General features: G+C 42.3%; 1 protein-coding gene across 2 annotated transcripts in view; it reads left to right on the top strand.

Moving 5' to 3' along the window:
* Positions 1 to 13,975, top strand: part of CALN1 (calneuron 1) — a 149,133-nt gene extending 135,158 nt beyond the window's left edge. Inside the window, exons 5-6 of one of the 2 annotated variants that reach the window (XM_026656550.2) lie at positions 1,092 to 1,248; positions 13,667 to 13,975. In XM_026656550.2, the coding sequence (XP_026512335.1) occupies positions 1,092 to 1,248; positions 13,667 to 13,794 (285 nt within the window). In that variant the 3' untranslated portion in view covers positions 13,795 to 13,975. The remainder of the gene's footprint in view (positions 1 to 1,091; positions 1,249 to 13,666) is intronic. The other variant, XM_024205002.2, reaches the window with a different exon arrangement.
* Positions 13,976 to 14,480: the final 505 nt, after the last annotated feature.

The raw sequence follows: 14,480 nt of genomic DNA, 5'->3' as shown, positions 1-14,480 counted from the left end.
GGTTTTTCATCAGTGAAGGACAAGGTGGTCAGGGAACAGGGCCTTAGCTGTTTTCCATGCTAAACTTCTCTTTGTTTTCCTGTTAACTACGAATAGATAAGCTTATCTAATTGCTTGGGGGGGGGGTTCTCTTTTGCTCCTATGGTTTATGAAATTGTTGGATAAGAAATCTAATTACTTGCTGTCAGTGTGTGTTTAATGGAAGAAGCAGACACAAGTGGTAATTTATTTTTCTCAATCACCTCAGTAGGCCAGAGGTGTAGTTTGGATTCCTTTTTCATTTCAGGAGGTGGGCATTTCTTTTGATACAGAGGTTGCATGTAAACCTCTAGTGTTTTTGTTCAATAAATAAATCAAGCAATAAGTTCCCTAAAATAAATATTCTCTCTTTATATATATATATAAATATTCATATAGGATATAAAAAAAATGAACAAAAATAGTGTCTGTTTAATGGTACATTAAATTCCCAGCCAGTTACCCAAAAGCAAAGATGTCCCCTCTGGAGAAGGGCAGGGGACTGTGTTCCAATGAGACCCATCGGTTTCAGTATATTTTTGCAGCAGTGACACAGTTTCAGGATGGGCACAGACACGGTGCGGGAGCAGCACCTACCTGCCATATGCTCATGAATACTTGAAGATGAACATGCCAGCTCCCTGTAGTAAGTTTTTAGGAAAGAGAAGTCAGAACAAATAAGAGGGAGGGGTTAGGGAAAGATGCTGCTAGGCAGCCCAGTGTATAGAGATCCTACCAAAAACAAGCTTTGCTGGGTCGTGGCATGGGTACGGCCGTTTTCTCATAGAACCCATCCTGGGTTTGGCTTCTAGGGCGCATGCAGGCCTGTAAAGGCCCATAGGCAATACAGACATAATAGGGGAAGTGATGGATAGCCGTCATTTCTAGTGTGGTCTTTAGAAGTATGGAAAAGAATTTGCAAAATAACCTCTGGGGCCTTTTCCTTCACCCTGAGAGAACGAGTGTGCAGCAAATTGAGATGTGCTCAGATGTGGAGAGAGGGTCCCTAAAAGCATTTATGGCTTGTTACCAGTTACGCAAACTAACTGAAATGCTTTCTCCTATTCCCACAGTTTGACATGCAAAGGATAACGCTGGAAGAGCTCAAACATATTCTGTATCATGCCTTCCAGGACCATTTAACAATGAAGGACATTGAAAACATCATCATCAACGAAGAGGAGAGTTTAAATGAAAACTCTGGCAACTGCCAACCAGAGTTTGAAGGTGGTGAAAAGTTATTATGCCTTCTCTCTCTAAGCTTTTCTTTCTTCCTCTGTTATGAAACTCTAGCTGAATCCTGAGATCCTTTCCTAAGGGTTTAATGGGAACTGACCTGACTATTATCAATGAGCATTGATTGGTCTGCTTAAAAGCCCAGTGAAAACTGAGTATGGCCCTCAGAATTTGAGCCTTAATCTTCTTTACTCTATAGCCATTAAAATTGGGCATGGAGAGGGGGGCTGAAGTGTTTTAAGTATCAAACTGATATCTTGTATGGTTTCCAGTACATTTACAAGGATTGAAAAGGTCATCTACTAAGTAGAGTTTATGACTACTTCATAGGAACCCTAGGCATTTTATATTCCCTTTAAGTGACACTATCAGTGGTTCTCAAACTTTTGTACTGGTGGCCCCTTTTCACAAAAAGGCTTGCTGAGTGTGACCCCCCCCCCTTATAATTTTTTTCATATTTAAAGTGTTTAATAATAGTGTAAAATGTAGGAGGCAAAGCAAGGTTTGGGATGGAGGCTGACAGCTTGCAATCTCTTCCCTCCCCCCACCCCATGTAATAATCTCGCAACCCTTGAGGGGGTCAGGCCCCCCCAGTTTTAGAACCTGTGCTCTATCTGACTAACCCCCATCTTCATACAAGCTAGATCTTGTGACATTTGTCAGGTTCAATACCTGAACCATTGGGGGGGGGGGTCAATTGCTTAGTGTCCTTCCACAAGCAAGGTAAGTCTTCCCCACCAGTTTCCCCTACACTCTCTTCCCTTTTCGTCACTTATAACCCAGTAGCAAACGTACATTTAAACTTAGGCCGGCTTTGAAGTCCACAAATTGCTTAAGGGGAGAAAGAATCGCTGTGTACTTGAGTATGCGTTAAACAAATCTACTAACAATCAACCACCACAACCCCCTCCCCAAATAGCCTTCCTTTACTTGAGCTGTGGCACAAAACCATTTTCTTACATTATTGAGGGGGTAGTGAATGCCTAGCGTTAATTAAGGGGCTAATGGGGCTGAAGTAGGAATAGAATAGAGAACCTCTTCCCTTCCAGCTCAACCTGCTGCCCCATCTGGCTTTGGGAGCACCACCCCAACCTGCTCTTCAGGCTAACTACAGCTTTTTCAACATCCATGAGTGTGAGCATGTGTGTGAATTGATATTTGAGTTTTCATGCTCCAGTGGGGAACAGTTTCAGACCCTGGAAATGGCATGAAACCAAGAAGAATCAGGTGATCCAACAAACCCCAGCCCCCCCCCTAAAACCCCACCACCACACACACACACACAAAAACGTATTGGTGAAAAATGTCAAGGAATCAAAAAGGTGTTCACCAAATTGAGCCACCTCTTTAAAAAAAAAATTGTTAGAAGGTTATTGCAAGGGTTTTCTGCTTGTAAAGTGCTTTGAGAGTCTCAAACAAAAGGATCTTTGGAACAGGAAAGTTGATATAAATTAATAAGAAAGAAAAATAGGATTGCTCATTTTAGGCTCAGTGGGAGGTCAATGAAGGAGGAAATGGCGATTCTCTCAAGAGTAGCTACTTCTCGCTGATGTTATTTCTGGGAACCTCACAATGGTTAGTATAAAATGATTATACAAATGTCAGAAAGCTTTTCAGGGAGACAGGAATCTCTTTAGCTGGCTCAGATCCTTGCGAGAGGCAAGTTTTAATCCTTGTAATGGAATTAGCACAGTGAATTACAACTGAGCTCTGGAGTCATCTCTCTGACACTCGTTAATTACTGTTGATCATCCTGAAATCACCTAGCACTCGAAACCTGGCATGGTTCTCTTTTCTCTGCAAAGGAGAATGTTACCTACGTAAGCCAACCGAGTCAAATTCTGCTCGGTGATATTAATCTACTAAAAGTTTGGCCCCTTAAGATCGCGATCCTGCAAAGATTGACACATGCTCTTACACAAGCATTCTGGAACTAATCACAGTAACGCTTTGGATGATTTGAAAGAGACAAGGTGGGTGATGTGATATCTTTTATTGGACCACACTGAGAATGACTAGCTTTGTATTAGCAAAATTGGGTTAAAAAAAGTTAGTTCAGTGATTCCATAAGGAATGTTTACTGGAGTGCTTGACAGACGGTGTCACATGCAATTTTGGCTTTAATAGTTGTAGCCGCTTTTATACTTTACCCACCGTAAGATTCCAATGGGAAAAAATGATCCGAAGTTAAAAAAAAATCCCATCTAATCTTTCATTTCAAGTTTAATAATGCTTCATTGCGTGTAGGTAGTTTCCCACAATAAGTTCAGAGTGAGAGAAAATAAAGGATACTAATCTAGAAGAGCAGAAATTTTTAGGTATAGACTAGGCCTCAGATGTAGATCAAGGTTTATTTAGTTTATATCACTCAGGGCTTGGAAAAATTTCCTGCCCTGTGCAACGTAGTTAGGTTGACCTAACCACTACTGTAGATACAGCTAGATCAACAAAGAATTTTTCTGTCGACTTAGCTATAGCCTCTCAGAAAGGTGGATTCAGGCTGCACCACCCCATTTTTGGGCTACTATAGCAGCCACATACCCTGATTTAGATGTCACCATGTCCTTCAGGATTGGAACCAATTTAAATGCAGAATGAGTTTGATTGTGAAGGGCACTAGTTTTACAATCACACTGATTTGATAAAGGAAGTATTGCCTGCAGTTTATTTACTAAAACACTTCTGTGCCCAGCATATTTAAGGTAGTTTCATTTACTAAATAATGCAGTTTTTGTACATTTTGAATTGATTTCCAATTTCTAGCCACATGGAGCCTGACATTTTTTTACTTGCAGTTATTCCTCTATTAAATGAGATTCACCATTTTCTAATATAAAAAATTAAAAGTTCAATAAATGGGTAACATTAAAAAATTACATAGAAATTGGAATAAATGCATATAGATCTAGTGCATCCTCCTGGTTAGCAAAAAGTACCACCAAATTACACCAACCAGTGACAATCGACCTGTCTTTAGGAACAATAAAAAGCGCAAATGCAAAATAAGATTAACATCGATTACTTAAAATCAAGGCTTGCTGATTTAAATCTTGATTAAAAATGGAAAGTTGACGTTGTAAAGCAAAGCGCTTAAAATCACCATTACCTGCCGATAAGCCACTAATGTGAGTTCAGCACTGAGCTGGGCCTGATACTTAGGTGAACTATCAACAGCCTGGGTCTGCTAAAATTGGGCTGGAAGTGTCATATGCTCCGTCTGTCAGCACGTTGGTACTTCCTGCTTCTGAAAGTACAGCGGGAACAGCTTTTTCTTATGGGATGTTGGCGCTGCTGGTGCCAGACAGAACCCAGAAGCATATGGACCCATTAAAAAAAAATCAGGAGGAAAAAATTATTTTTTAACCAAAAAACTGGATAAAAGCTAACTGAATATTTCAAAAGTCTCACTGTGACACTGGCACTTTTCAAAGTAATTTCAGGCCTAAAGAATGTGCATCTTTCCCCCATGCATAGCTGTTCACTTAACCATATACTCTGCTGCCCCAACTATACCCATTACACAGGTGCCAAACTCCAGTGCATGGCTCCAAAGCAAGAACACAGGACTTCACAGAGTATACATGCCTTAATTAAGCAGTAAGTTTGCAGGTAAGGCAAGTAGAGTGCCCCGCTGGATTTTAGTAAGACTTGGAGAAGTGTGGGGTTCCCCTCCCCACCCAACTAGTTTAAACCTTCTTCAAAATCAGCACTCACTAGCACTGTTGAAACATTCTTCCCAACATACAGCGTCCTTCTGCTCTTTCCACGGACAGACGCTCAGTGGGGATAATTACCACAGAGCATCTCAGGGTTAGTCTACACGCAAAAGTTGTGCCACTCACTGTACTGGTACGACCCCCTAGTGTGGATGCACTTACATCAGTATAGAAGGTTCTTGTACCACCACTGCACTTTCTTTACAAGAATACGCTATAAACTATGCTGGTATAAGTCACCTTTTATATTGGTGTAACTGCATCCTCAAGGCGTTATACCAGCATAACTACATCTGTTAAAAATATTCACCCCTCTAAACCAAATACAACTAGTGCTTCAAAAACTCTGTCCATGCCAGGCCTTAGCTAACTATTTTCTCTATTTTGTGGCCTGAGATTCCATTGTCTGTGTACAGACTTTCAGGATTACACTTTAAATTTTGTGTGTCAGTCCATGTCTAGTGAAAATTATAAATGCATATCCAGATGTCCAACTCTACACACCTGGAGTTTTTGGCATCTCTATTTAGAGTGCGCTGACTGACACTTGGAACCCAAATCCTCGTCTGAGTCCAAAATTGCCATCTATCCAATGACAAAATCTCTGCTCCGGTAGAGAAAAAAAATGGACTCAACCCCCCAAGTTTACATATACATTTTTTCCTCCTTTTCATTCAGATTTTCCACCCTGATAACAAGTGACCACAAAAGAGACTAAGTACTGAGATCTCCATAGAAATGCCTAACAAACAGACTGATATGCACTGTAATAAAAGAACAGTGTCAACGGGCAGAAGAAATTAACGAGCAGGCCAGGGGAACGGAGGCGAGAACCAGTAATCATCATATATAATTTATGGCAAAAAGGAGAGCAGTTCGCAATTACACTACAGCCTCTTGCCCGGCAGTGCCTTAAATCAAACTGCTGGTGATATTCTGTTAAACACATCACGGGAAACAAACTAGAACGTCTATATGCTGATGACTGCACTGCACACACAAATATTTCATCCTCAAATGTGACATTGAAATTAACAAGACATAATTGAGCAGCTGCAACCACAAGCTAGGAGTCTCTGCTCCTTGCTCACAGGAGGAAGTCGGCGCCTCATTTTCACACTGTGATTTTCCTAACTAGTTCCAGACAAAGGGAAAGAAACCCAAGACTTGGCTATACCAACATTTAGTGCGTGGCAAGCTAGGGTGTACATTTACAGCTCACTAGCTTGCTGCACACCAAGTGTGTGATAGCAGGGTCCACATGGACAGTAACAGCTCCCTAGTGCACTGCATAGGGTAGATCAACGTGCACTACGGCACTGTTAGGATAGGTCTACACTTACAGGCGCCGTACCGCCCACTAGCACGGGTATAAATAGCAGCATCGCTGGTGAAGCACTGCTTAGTAGCGTAACACCACGCCAGAACCTTAGGGTATGCTCAACTACATGCCCGAGCGGCGCCTCCCCTACCTCACTGCTGGTTTTAGTGGTGTACCATCCTGAGGCCTCCCCTCTGCTTCTCCCTGCCAGAGCCTTTAGGTACAGGTACAGCTACACACTGCATTGTGGATGCAGCTTGTTTTTGACTATGGCACGTAGCTACACGGGTTACTCTCGCTGTAGGCAAGGCCTGAATGTATGGCAGCAGGGTCCACATGCACAGTGAGCGGGCAGCAAGTCAGCATGCTATAGCTTTACACCGTGACTTGCTGCGAACTCAGGGTTCGTATAGCCACGCTCCTAGTGTCGGTCGCTGCATGCAGGAATTATGACAGCATTCACTGTACATATTTTGTAGCACTTACTTTGAATTTGCTGGATACTGACCAGGTCCTATAGCACCGGCATTGGAAAATGGCTCATCCTTTTCTTCTAGCCATAGATTACCCAGGATAACACTGGCTAGATTGGACATGGTAGTTTTATTGTGGAGGCTTCTGACTCAGGGCATCCCTCAGACACTCTGGCTATATTTTGGTCAACGTTAGCCCTTTAAAGATCAACAGATTTATTTGGGCATAAGCTTTCATGGGTTAAAAAAACCTCACTTCAGATGCATCTGAAGAAGTGAGGTTTTTTACCCACGAACGCTGATGCCCAAATACATCTGTTAGTCTTTAAGGTGCCACCAGACTCCTTGTTGTTTTTGTGGATACAGACTAACACGGCTACGCCCTGATACCTGTTCGTAGCCTCTTCCGCAAGCCAACAGAAGAGAAACTGCAGCCACTCTGCACCCCTGCAACAGCTCTTCCTCCACAGAGGTCCAGCATGGACCCTGGGCCATATCGTGCCTGGCACGTGTTATACGTGCACGCATCTTCGTTAGTCACCCTACATTATTCAGATGTTCATATATGCCTGATGCTGCTGCATAGCTCATTACTTTTGCTGAGCCCACTGGGACCAGCCCTTGTGTCTCGTTATCCTACATGAACAAGTTACACACTCATTGAGCTACACCAGGGCCTATTCACACTTGGCAACCCCCCCTCCCTCCACTAAGATTCTACTGCTTTGATGTGACAATCTTCTTACGGATAAAGGAATTCCCAGGAAACCAGGTTATGTATCTGAAATTGCCGCCTTCTAGTAAGCCTGCTGCTCATCACTCAGCCTCTCCTAGAGGGACTCTTGACCCTGACCAGTTTCAGAAGAAAGCTCACCTCTGACTGCTGTGCTTATTGCAAAAGCACCAACCACTGCTGAGATTGTGGTGGTCTCTGCAACACCGGGCTCACCTCCTCTGTTTTGGGGAGAAAAGTGGCTAGCCTCTGGGAGAACTCCAGCCAAACAAACCTAGAGGAAGATCTAAGTGTTCTGCTTAAAGGATTTCATGGCTCTCAGTCCTTCCAAATAGGAAAACACAATCCACAGCCATGCTGGTACAGAGCCTAGACACCCCTACAGACGGGTCTCTGCTGTAAAATGCTGACTTTCCTCATTCCAAAAACCCCAGCCTTCTCTTATCAGGGAGCTCCGTGGAAGGTTGGCAGCGGAGCTTGACTAGCTATGACCCCTATTAGCTGAATCTAGCCTGGCTCTACCGAGCATCCTGTGCAGTGCACCTCGATGTTCCTGGTAGCGGTCTTTTCCCTGACCTTTCCCACTGGAATAAAGGCAAGACAAAACATTTTTCAAGAGAGCGGAACTCCAGGAGGACAAAGCCCATGAGGCGGTCTTTAAATATCAAGTTCTAGGACCATTCCATCTGCCTACTTTGTTCAAGACCACTTGAATTTTTTTTTTTTTGTAAAGGGGTGACCCTCTCTACACACAAATCGTCTTCCTAGAGAATGGCACTGGCCAGCTCGATGGCTGCTACAGCTGCATTCAAAACCCTTGCTTTGCATCACAGCTGTAGGAATTGTAGCTCAGTGGGGGTTATGTTGCATTACACAACTCTCACGAGTAGACAGATCAGGGCTACAGGAAGATTATATTATAATGGGTGGTCTTAGAACAATTTTGTACAAGGTGGCAGCTTTCCTTTTGGTAGGCAGGGCAGGAATTCACACCATTCGCACAGAGGAGCCTGCCATAAGGAAAACTGGGGCCCTGGGACTGACAGGTTCCTCCTTCCAGCTGAATTCAGGATCTGGCCCTGACCAGATGAAAAGTTTGAGTGCACACATCTCCATTAGACTCAGCACCTCTCAGGATTAGTGAAGGGACTCTTATGCATGATTCATAAAACTGCTTTTCTTCCTCCTCCCCCATCAACACAGTGTACAGTATGCAGTGCAGAATAAGACTGGCAGGAATAATTTAGGCCCACAGTGAATCACCAATGATTTATTCTTTAGAGATGGAAATGGAAGATTTGTTTGTGCCCTAATAAGTTCAAAATCAAAACAGACTTTAAGTTCCTGCTACTCGTATATCAAATAAAATGTTCCACAGATTTTAAGCATGTTTCAAACTTATTGATGAACCATTTTTTTCATTTGCCAGTGTTCTAGAGAACACACAGTCCTGTTGATTGTCTCCCTTTCGAAAGAGAAATGCAGCTGAGTGAGCATAGAGTGTGATGGGGTGCACAGGATTTCTTATTTGTGACCACCCAAATACTGCCTCATCATATCAGTGAGAATGAAATAATCTTTTTCATTTGTGTAATATAAATTCAGTATGTCATAATCTTCTATTAAAATGAATACAAGGGACTAATAAATACAGTGATGCACAATATAAGAACCAAGACAAGAGAAGTAGGCAGACAGGAAAAATATCAGAGAATACTCACTATCCCAGGCCTGCTTCTGATCTTAGTTATTTCCATGTAACTTCTATGGGATTGCTCCTGAGGTATACTGCGGTATGCAGGATCAGACTCACATACCCCACTTTGCAACTATTATACCCTGAGTGTAGATGTGGATTACTGAGTATAGCATTTGCAAGGCCATTATCACTAGCTGCACAGCTACATCACCGGATTACTTTAAAACATTTCCTTCAGCCTGATTCTGCAGCCATTCCTCAAAACAGAACTCCCACTGACTTCACAAAAAGTTTCACATGCAGGATACAACGTTGCTGGAGAGTGTAAGAATTTTGCAGTATGCATTCATCAAAATGCCAGAGGAGTTGTGTGGTTTATTTATCACTCTCACTTTTTCATAAAAGACTTTGGTTTAAGCTCATTTCTTTCTCCTCTGTTAAAATTAAAAAAACTCGAAAAAATTGTATGTACATTTCCTCCTCGATAGATACTTTTTGTGCCACGTTGCTGCTGACTACTTCACCAAAGCAGCGCAGGTAATGCGATTGGATGTTTAATCTAAACAATATTGAACCAAGTGTATAGATTGAATGAGAGTTCCCTTCTGTGCCATTTGAATATCTCCTCCATCAGCAGCAGCAGCGTCAGCAGGAACTAGACACCTAGCTGCTCTGCGTGTCCTGGGACCAAATATCCAACTTCATAAAAGGGACGGATGGACAGACAGACGGATGAACGCACAGAAAAAAGTTGAGATCCGAACATCCCCATAGGTGAAGAGAAATCAGGTCCATCTCTAAAGCCAAAAGCACACAGGGCACAGTTGCTGTGTAGACAGATACCTGCAACTGGCCTGTGCCAACCAACTCAGGCTGCAGGGCTGTTTCATTGCTGTGTAGACTTCTGGGCTTGGAAACAGCCCCGCCACCCAAGCCCTGCGAGCCAGAGTCAGCTGGCATGGGCCAGCCGCAGGTTTTTTTTCTTTGCCGAGTAGACACACCCATAATTTGCACTAGTTCACTTTTGTCTTTCAGCCATGTGAAAACCAAAGCATGTTCTTAAGGGTAGAAATGCTATTAAATAAAGTCTTTAACCCTTACAGTCCCTTTTGTTAGGCAAATTAGCTCCCTTTTATAGATGAAGCCGAGCCTGAGAAGCTAATGCCCACATTTAAAAAAATAAAAATAAAAATATGCCTCTAACCTTGGGACACCATGGATCTCAGCTGCTTATTTTCCACCTACTGATGAGCACCTCCTGCTCCAACTGAAATCAGCAGGCGCTGCAACTGCTCTGCTTCAACACCTCAGAAAGGAGAACCTATGGGCTTCAAAACTAGAGGCCACTTTTGAAGAACATCTCCTCAATGCCCAAGGCCTCCTAGTGCGTTGTGTTAGTAGGGAGTAAAACACCAGTCGTCTGCTTTAAGTAATGACATCTTTCCAGTGCCATCCACATCCATTGCGTGCGTTGTTCTCTGATCAAGTATACAGCCTGTGGCTCATGGTCTTATACGGACTCCAAGCAGAAGGGACTGTCAAGTGAAATTATTCAGCAGTTCTGGTTTCATTTAGACACTGGGCCATAAGCTCTCCTCTACTGAAGTATTGAGAAGCCTTCTTAAAGTACTGTCTCTGGTATTCCAACAGAGCATGAACTGTAATTTATTATATGTCAACCTTGCATACAAGTTCTACCAATTATAATGTCTTACTAAACTGTTATCATTAAAGATTAATTTCACTGCAGCCTTCTCCCGATGGAAGTTATAGGACTAACTTCTTATTGCATCTTAAGCTTGCTACCTAAAAACACACTTTCTGAAGGCTGGTGCATCAGAAGATTAAAAACTAGAGAGACTTGCATAGACTTCGACTGTCACAATCGAACAACAAAAGCTCACTCTGATTTCTCTCTTCCTTGTAGCCTTTCCACATGAGAAAGCAGCATTATCACAAAAGTATAATGCTGGCCACAGGGACCAATCCTCCAGGACTCAGGCTCCCCAAACTCAGACTGCTGTCACTGGCAAGAGCGTACGATCCTATACTGCAGGAACAGTGTTAGGCCATTACAGTTTACAATGAATTTTTGCATTTTGTCCTTTCGTTGGAGCAAGCTTTCAGAAGCAGGGGAAAACAACAACAACAACAAAAAACACCTTAGGCCCTATATCAACTAGATTTTGGAAATGTCAGTATTTCAGGCATAAAGTAATGAATCCGTATTAGATGTAAAATTAAAAACAAACAAAGAGCACCACCCAAGAAAGCAACAGTGAGAGGACAGAATAGGAAAAAAGTACAGGCTGGAAGTCAGGATTTTTTTTTTTTTTTAACTTTTATTTTGTGTGTGTGCACCATTAGAGTATACAGTAATACAACTGCCACAATGGGGATTTTTACACTTTCTCTGCATGGAAATTACTTTACTCCCCTATTGGTTTCTCTGACCTAGGGAAAAAAGGATGCTAAAGAAACAGCAATTTCAATCAAAATACCACATTTTGAGAAGGAGTAAGGCCATACTGAAGTGTTATTGCAGGGCAACTAACATTTATATGGAAGCGGGCGTTACAAATCAGACTTCCTTACCCCCTTACAAAAGAGGAAGAAACAGTAAGACACTCAGAATTGAGTATCTGGAGATTCCTGACAGTTATGAACAGCTTTCCCCACCCCGCTTTCTGCATGCCTTTGGATATTCAGGTTCCAGCTGGCATCAGAACCAGAAGGGCAGGGTATCGTGAGAGAAAACCCATTCTCATGAAACCACCAGCCCAAGCTTTCCAGACTTGAGAAGTTCAGAGACTCTTCCGCTCATCAGACTTTCAGATGTTTGTCAAAACTGGAATATTATCTCAGTCATTTGAGGTTCTCTCATTACTAGTCTGACTGACCACGGAGGCAGCAACTTCATGTCCATGGTATAACTAGGGGATGGGGGAGCCATATCAAAATTTTGTGATTACCATGGTTGTTATGGAGAAGGTTTATAATCACTAGCATAAGTCAGTGCTTTCCATAATCAATCAGCTATGCCCTCTCCCCTACACACACCAAAATAAGAGAGCTATTGGCTGCCTAGCACATACAGATAAGATAGATTTCATACTTCCTGCAACAGCAGACTTAATGATACATCGAGTTGCTATAGCCCTTTAGCAGAGGCTCACTAAGCACATGCCAAATATGAATCGTTACGATAACCCAGCAAGGTGGGGAGACGGAGACCTGGAGGGGTGCATTGGCTTGTGCAAGGTCACAGTGTGAGCCAGTGGTAGAAATTAAAATACAAAACAACCACAACTCCTGACTTCGAATGTTGTATTTTGACTAGCAGACGATACTCCCGCTTTTCTACAGGATATTTAGAGAAGTTTTCCCTCTGTTCTGTAAGGCTTCCTTTTAAAATGGTTTTCAATGAGTCTCCTTTTGCCTGTCCACTGAAAACTTTAAATGCGCTTCCTGGCAGTGATTACACCATATTTAACCATGGCCATTGGGCACAGTATTTGGAGAGAGTTGTCTTATGAGACTGCATGTGGCATACTCTGCTCAGTTCTGAGCACCTCATTTCTGAATTCCTTCCAAATTTGGCTACATCTTTCCAGTCAAGACCAACACAAATGATTTATAAGGAAAGATTAACAGAGCTATATCTAAAGGACTGAAGAGATGGTCAGTTCTTTGGTTAAACAGCAGTAAATGTAAACCCTTCTAATACTTATAAACAGTGTTTCAATGCCAAGAGGAGACAGCAATGGGTTAGGATGATACAAAGGGGTTTTTAACTAGGAGCAACCAGTGAAGTTAGTGAACATTCCGGGTGAATGCAATGAGAATTGATCACTTAATTGTTTTACAAGCCATTTCGGACAAAACACTGCGAGAGCGCAAATCCTGCATTGGCAGGAAGATGCACTAGACAGCCATAATACATATTTGTCATCAATATAGAATCCAAGCGAAGGTTCCAATGTTGTTCTAGGGCCTATAAAAGAAATAAACTGGGATCTGGGATCGCGGTGGTGACCAGTCTGTATTGAAAATAAGAGGGCTTGAATTTACCCTTTGAATTTAGTATGTGCCAGGACTGGGCAACAATTGGCTCAACAGTCTCCCTTTGAAGTGCACAGTGGAGAATTTAAATTACTGGTATGGAAAGCCGGGGGTGGAAATCTTTATGGAAATGCAACTTTTTCTTAATCAGAAATCAAACAACTGGGGCTGTCTGGAGGAATCTCAAAGGAATAGGCTAGAGGTTTAACCATTCAAAAGTCAGACCAGTGAAAAGGGTGACGTTATTGGGGTAAAATTCAATTGATATGGATTTTTTTTGCAGAGGGGTTACAGATGCAAGAGATGTTAAGTGCTTATTATGATGCAAAGAAACTGGTGAAAGACTAAATACTTCCAGTTGTAAGAGTGTCTCATCTTTACCTTCTCTCTTTTTTCCTCCCACTTTAGTTCACTCCCAGAAACAGAACAGACAGACCTGTGTACGGAAGAGCCTTATATGTGCATTTGCCATGGCCTTTATTATAAGTGTCATGTTGATTGCAGCCAACCAGATCCTCCGGAGCGGCATGGAATAGCCTTTCACCATAACACTGTGAACCAAACTAACCATGCATGCGCATGTCAACGGGTGAACTTTTTCCTCAATCAACTTTGAAAAGGGAAATAAAGAAAAGGCGGGCAGATAAAGAACCAGTCGACAAGGAACCCGAGACCAGCAGTGTAATATGGCTTGTGAATCAACTACATCCTCTTGGCAGGGACATAAAAGGGCTGTCTTAATGCTTTAATGGTTTTGTTTCCTAATGCAATAAACATACAGGAGTCCTGAATTATTGCTTCAAAACAGCGGTGGTAACTTGAAGGAGGACTCACTTTCATCCAGAGTTATATTTTGTGATTCTGAAGAAGCGCAGCCTCACGAGCTATTTTTGTGGGCTTTTAACCTAGGGGCCAACAGACTATTTCGAGCAGCTTTCCAGGGGTTCTACATTCCTAGGAAGTCGATCATAGTGTAGCCACAAGCAAATACAGTTTGTTTTACTTCACATACTTTGCTGCGTTTTCCCTTATGACTGTGCCCTCAAGTCTACGGCATTGGAGGGGAGCTAGAAAGTCCTTGTATAGTATTTTCAAATTTTAAAAAGGAAAATTTGCTAGTATTGTGCAATTTCTATTTTTTTGTTTTTAAACCCACCTTTGACACAAGATTGTGGGGGAAGCACTGTGTGTGATTTTTTTCTGTTTCAATCAGGGCTTTAAA

This window comes from Terrapene carolina, unplaced genomic scaffold, assembly GCF_002925995.2.
Source record: "Terrapene carolina triunguis isolate 2854851 unplaced genomic scaffold, T_m_triunguis-2.0 Scaffold231, whole genome shotgun sequence".
Lineage (NCBI taxonomy): Eukaryota > Metazoa > Chordata > Testudines > Emydidae > Terrapene > Terrapene triunguis.
The sequence above is the reverse complement of the archived record's forward strand: the minus strand, read 5'-3'. Positions and strand labels throughout refer to the sequence as shown.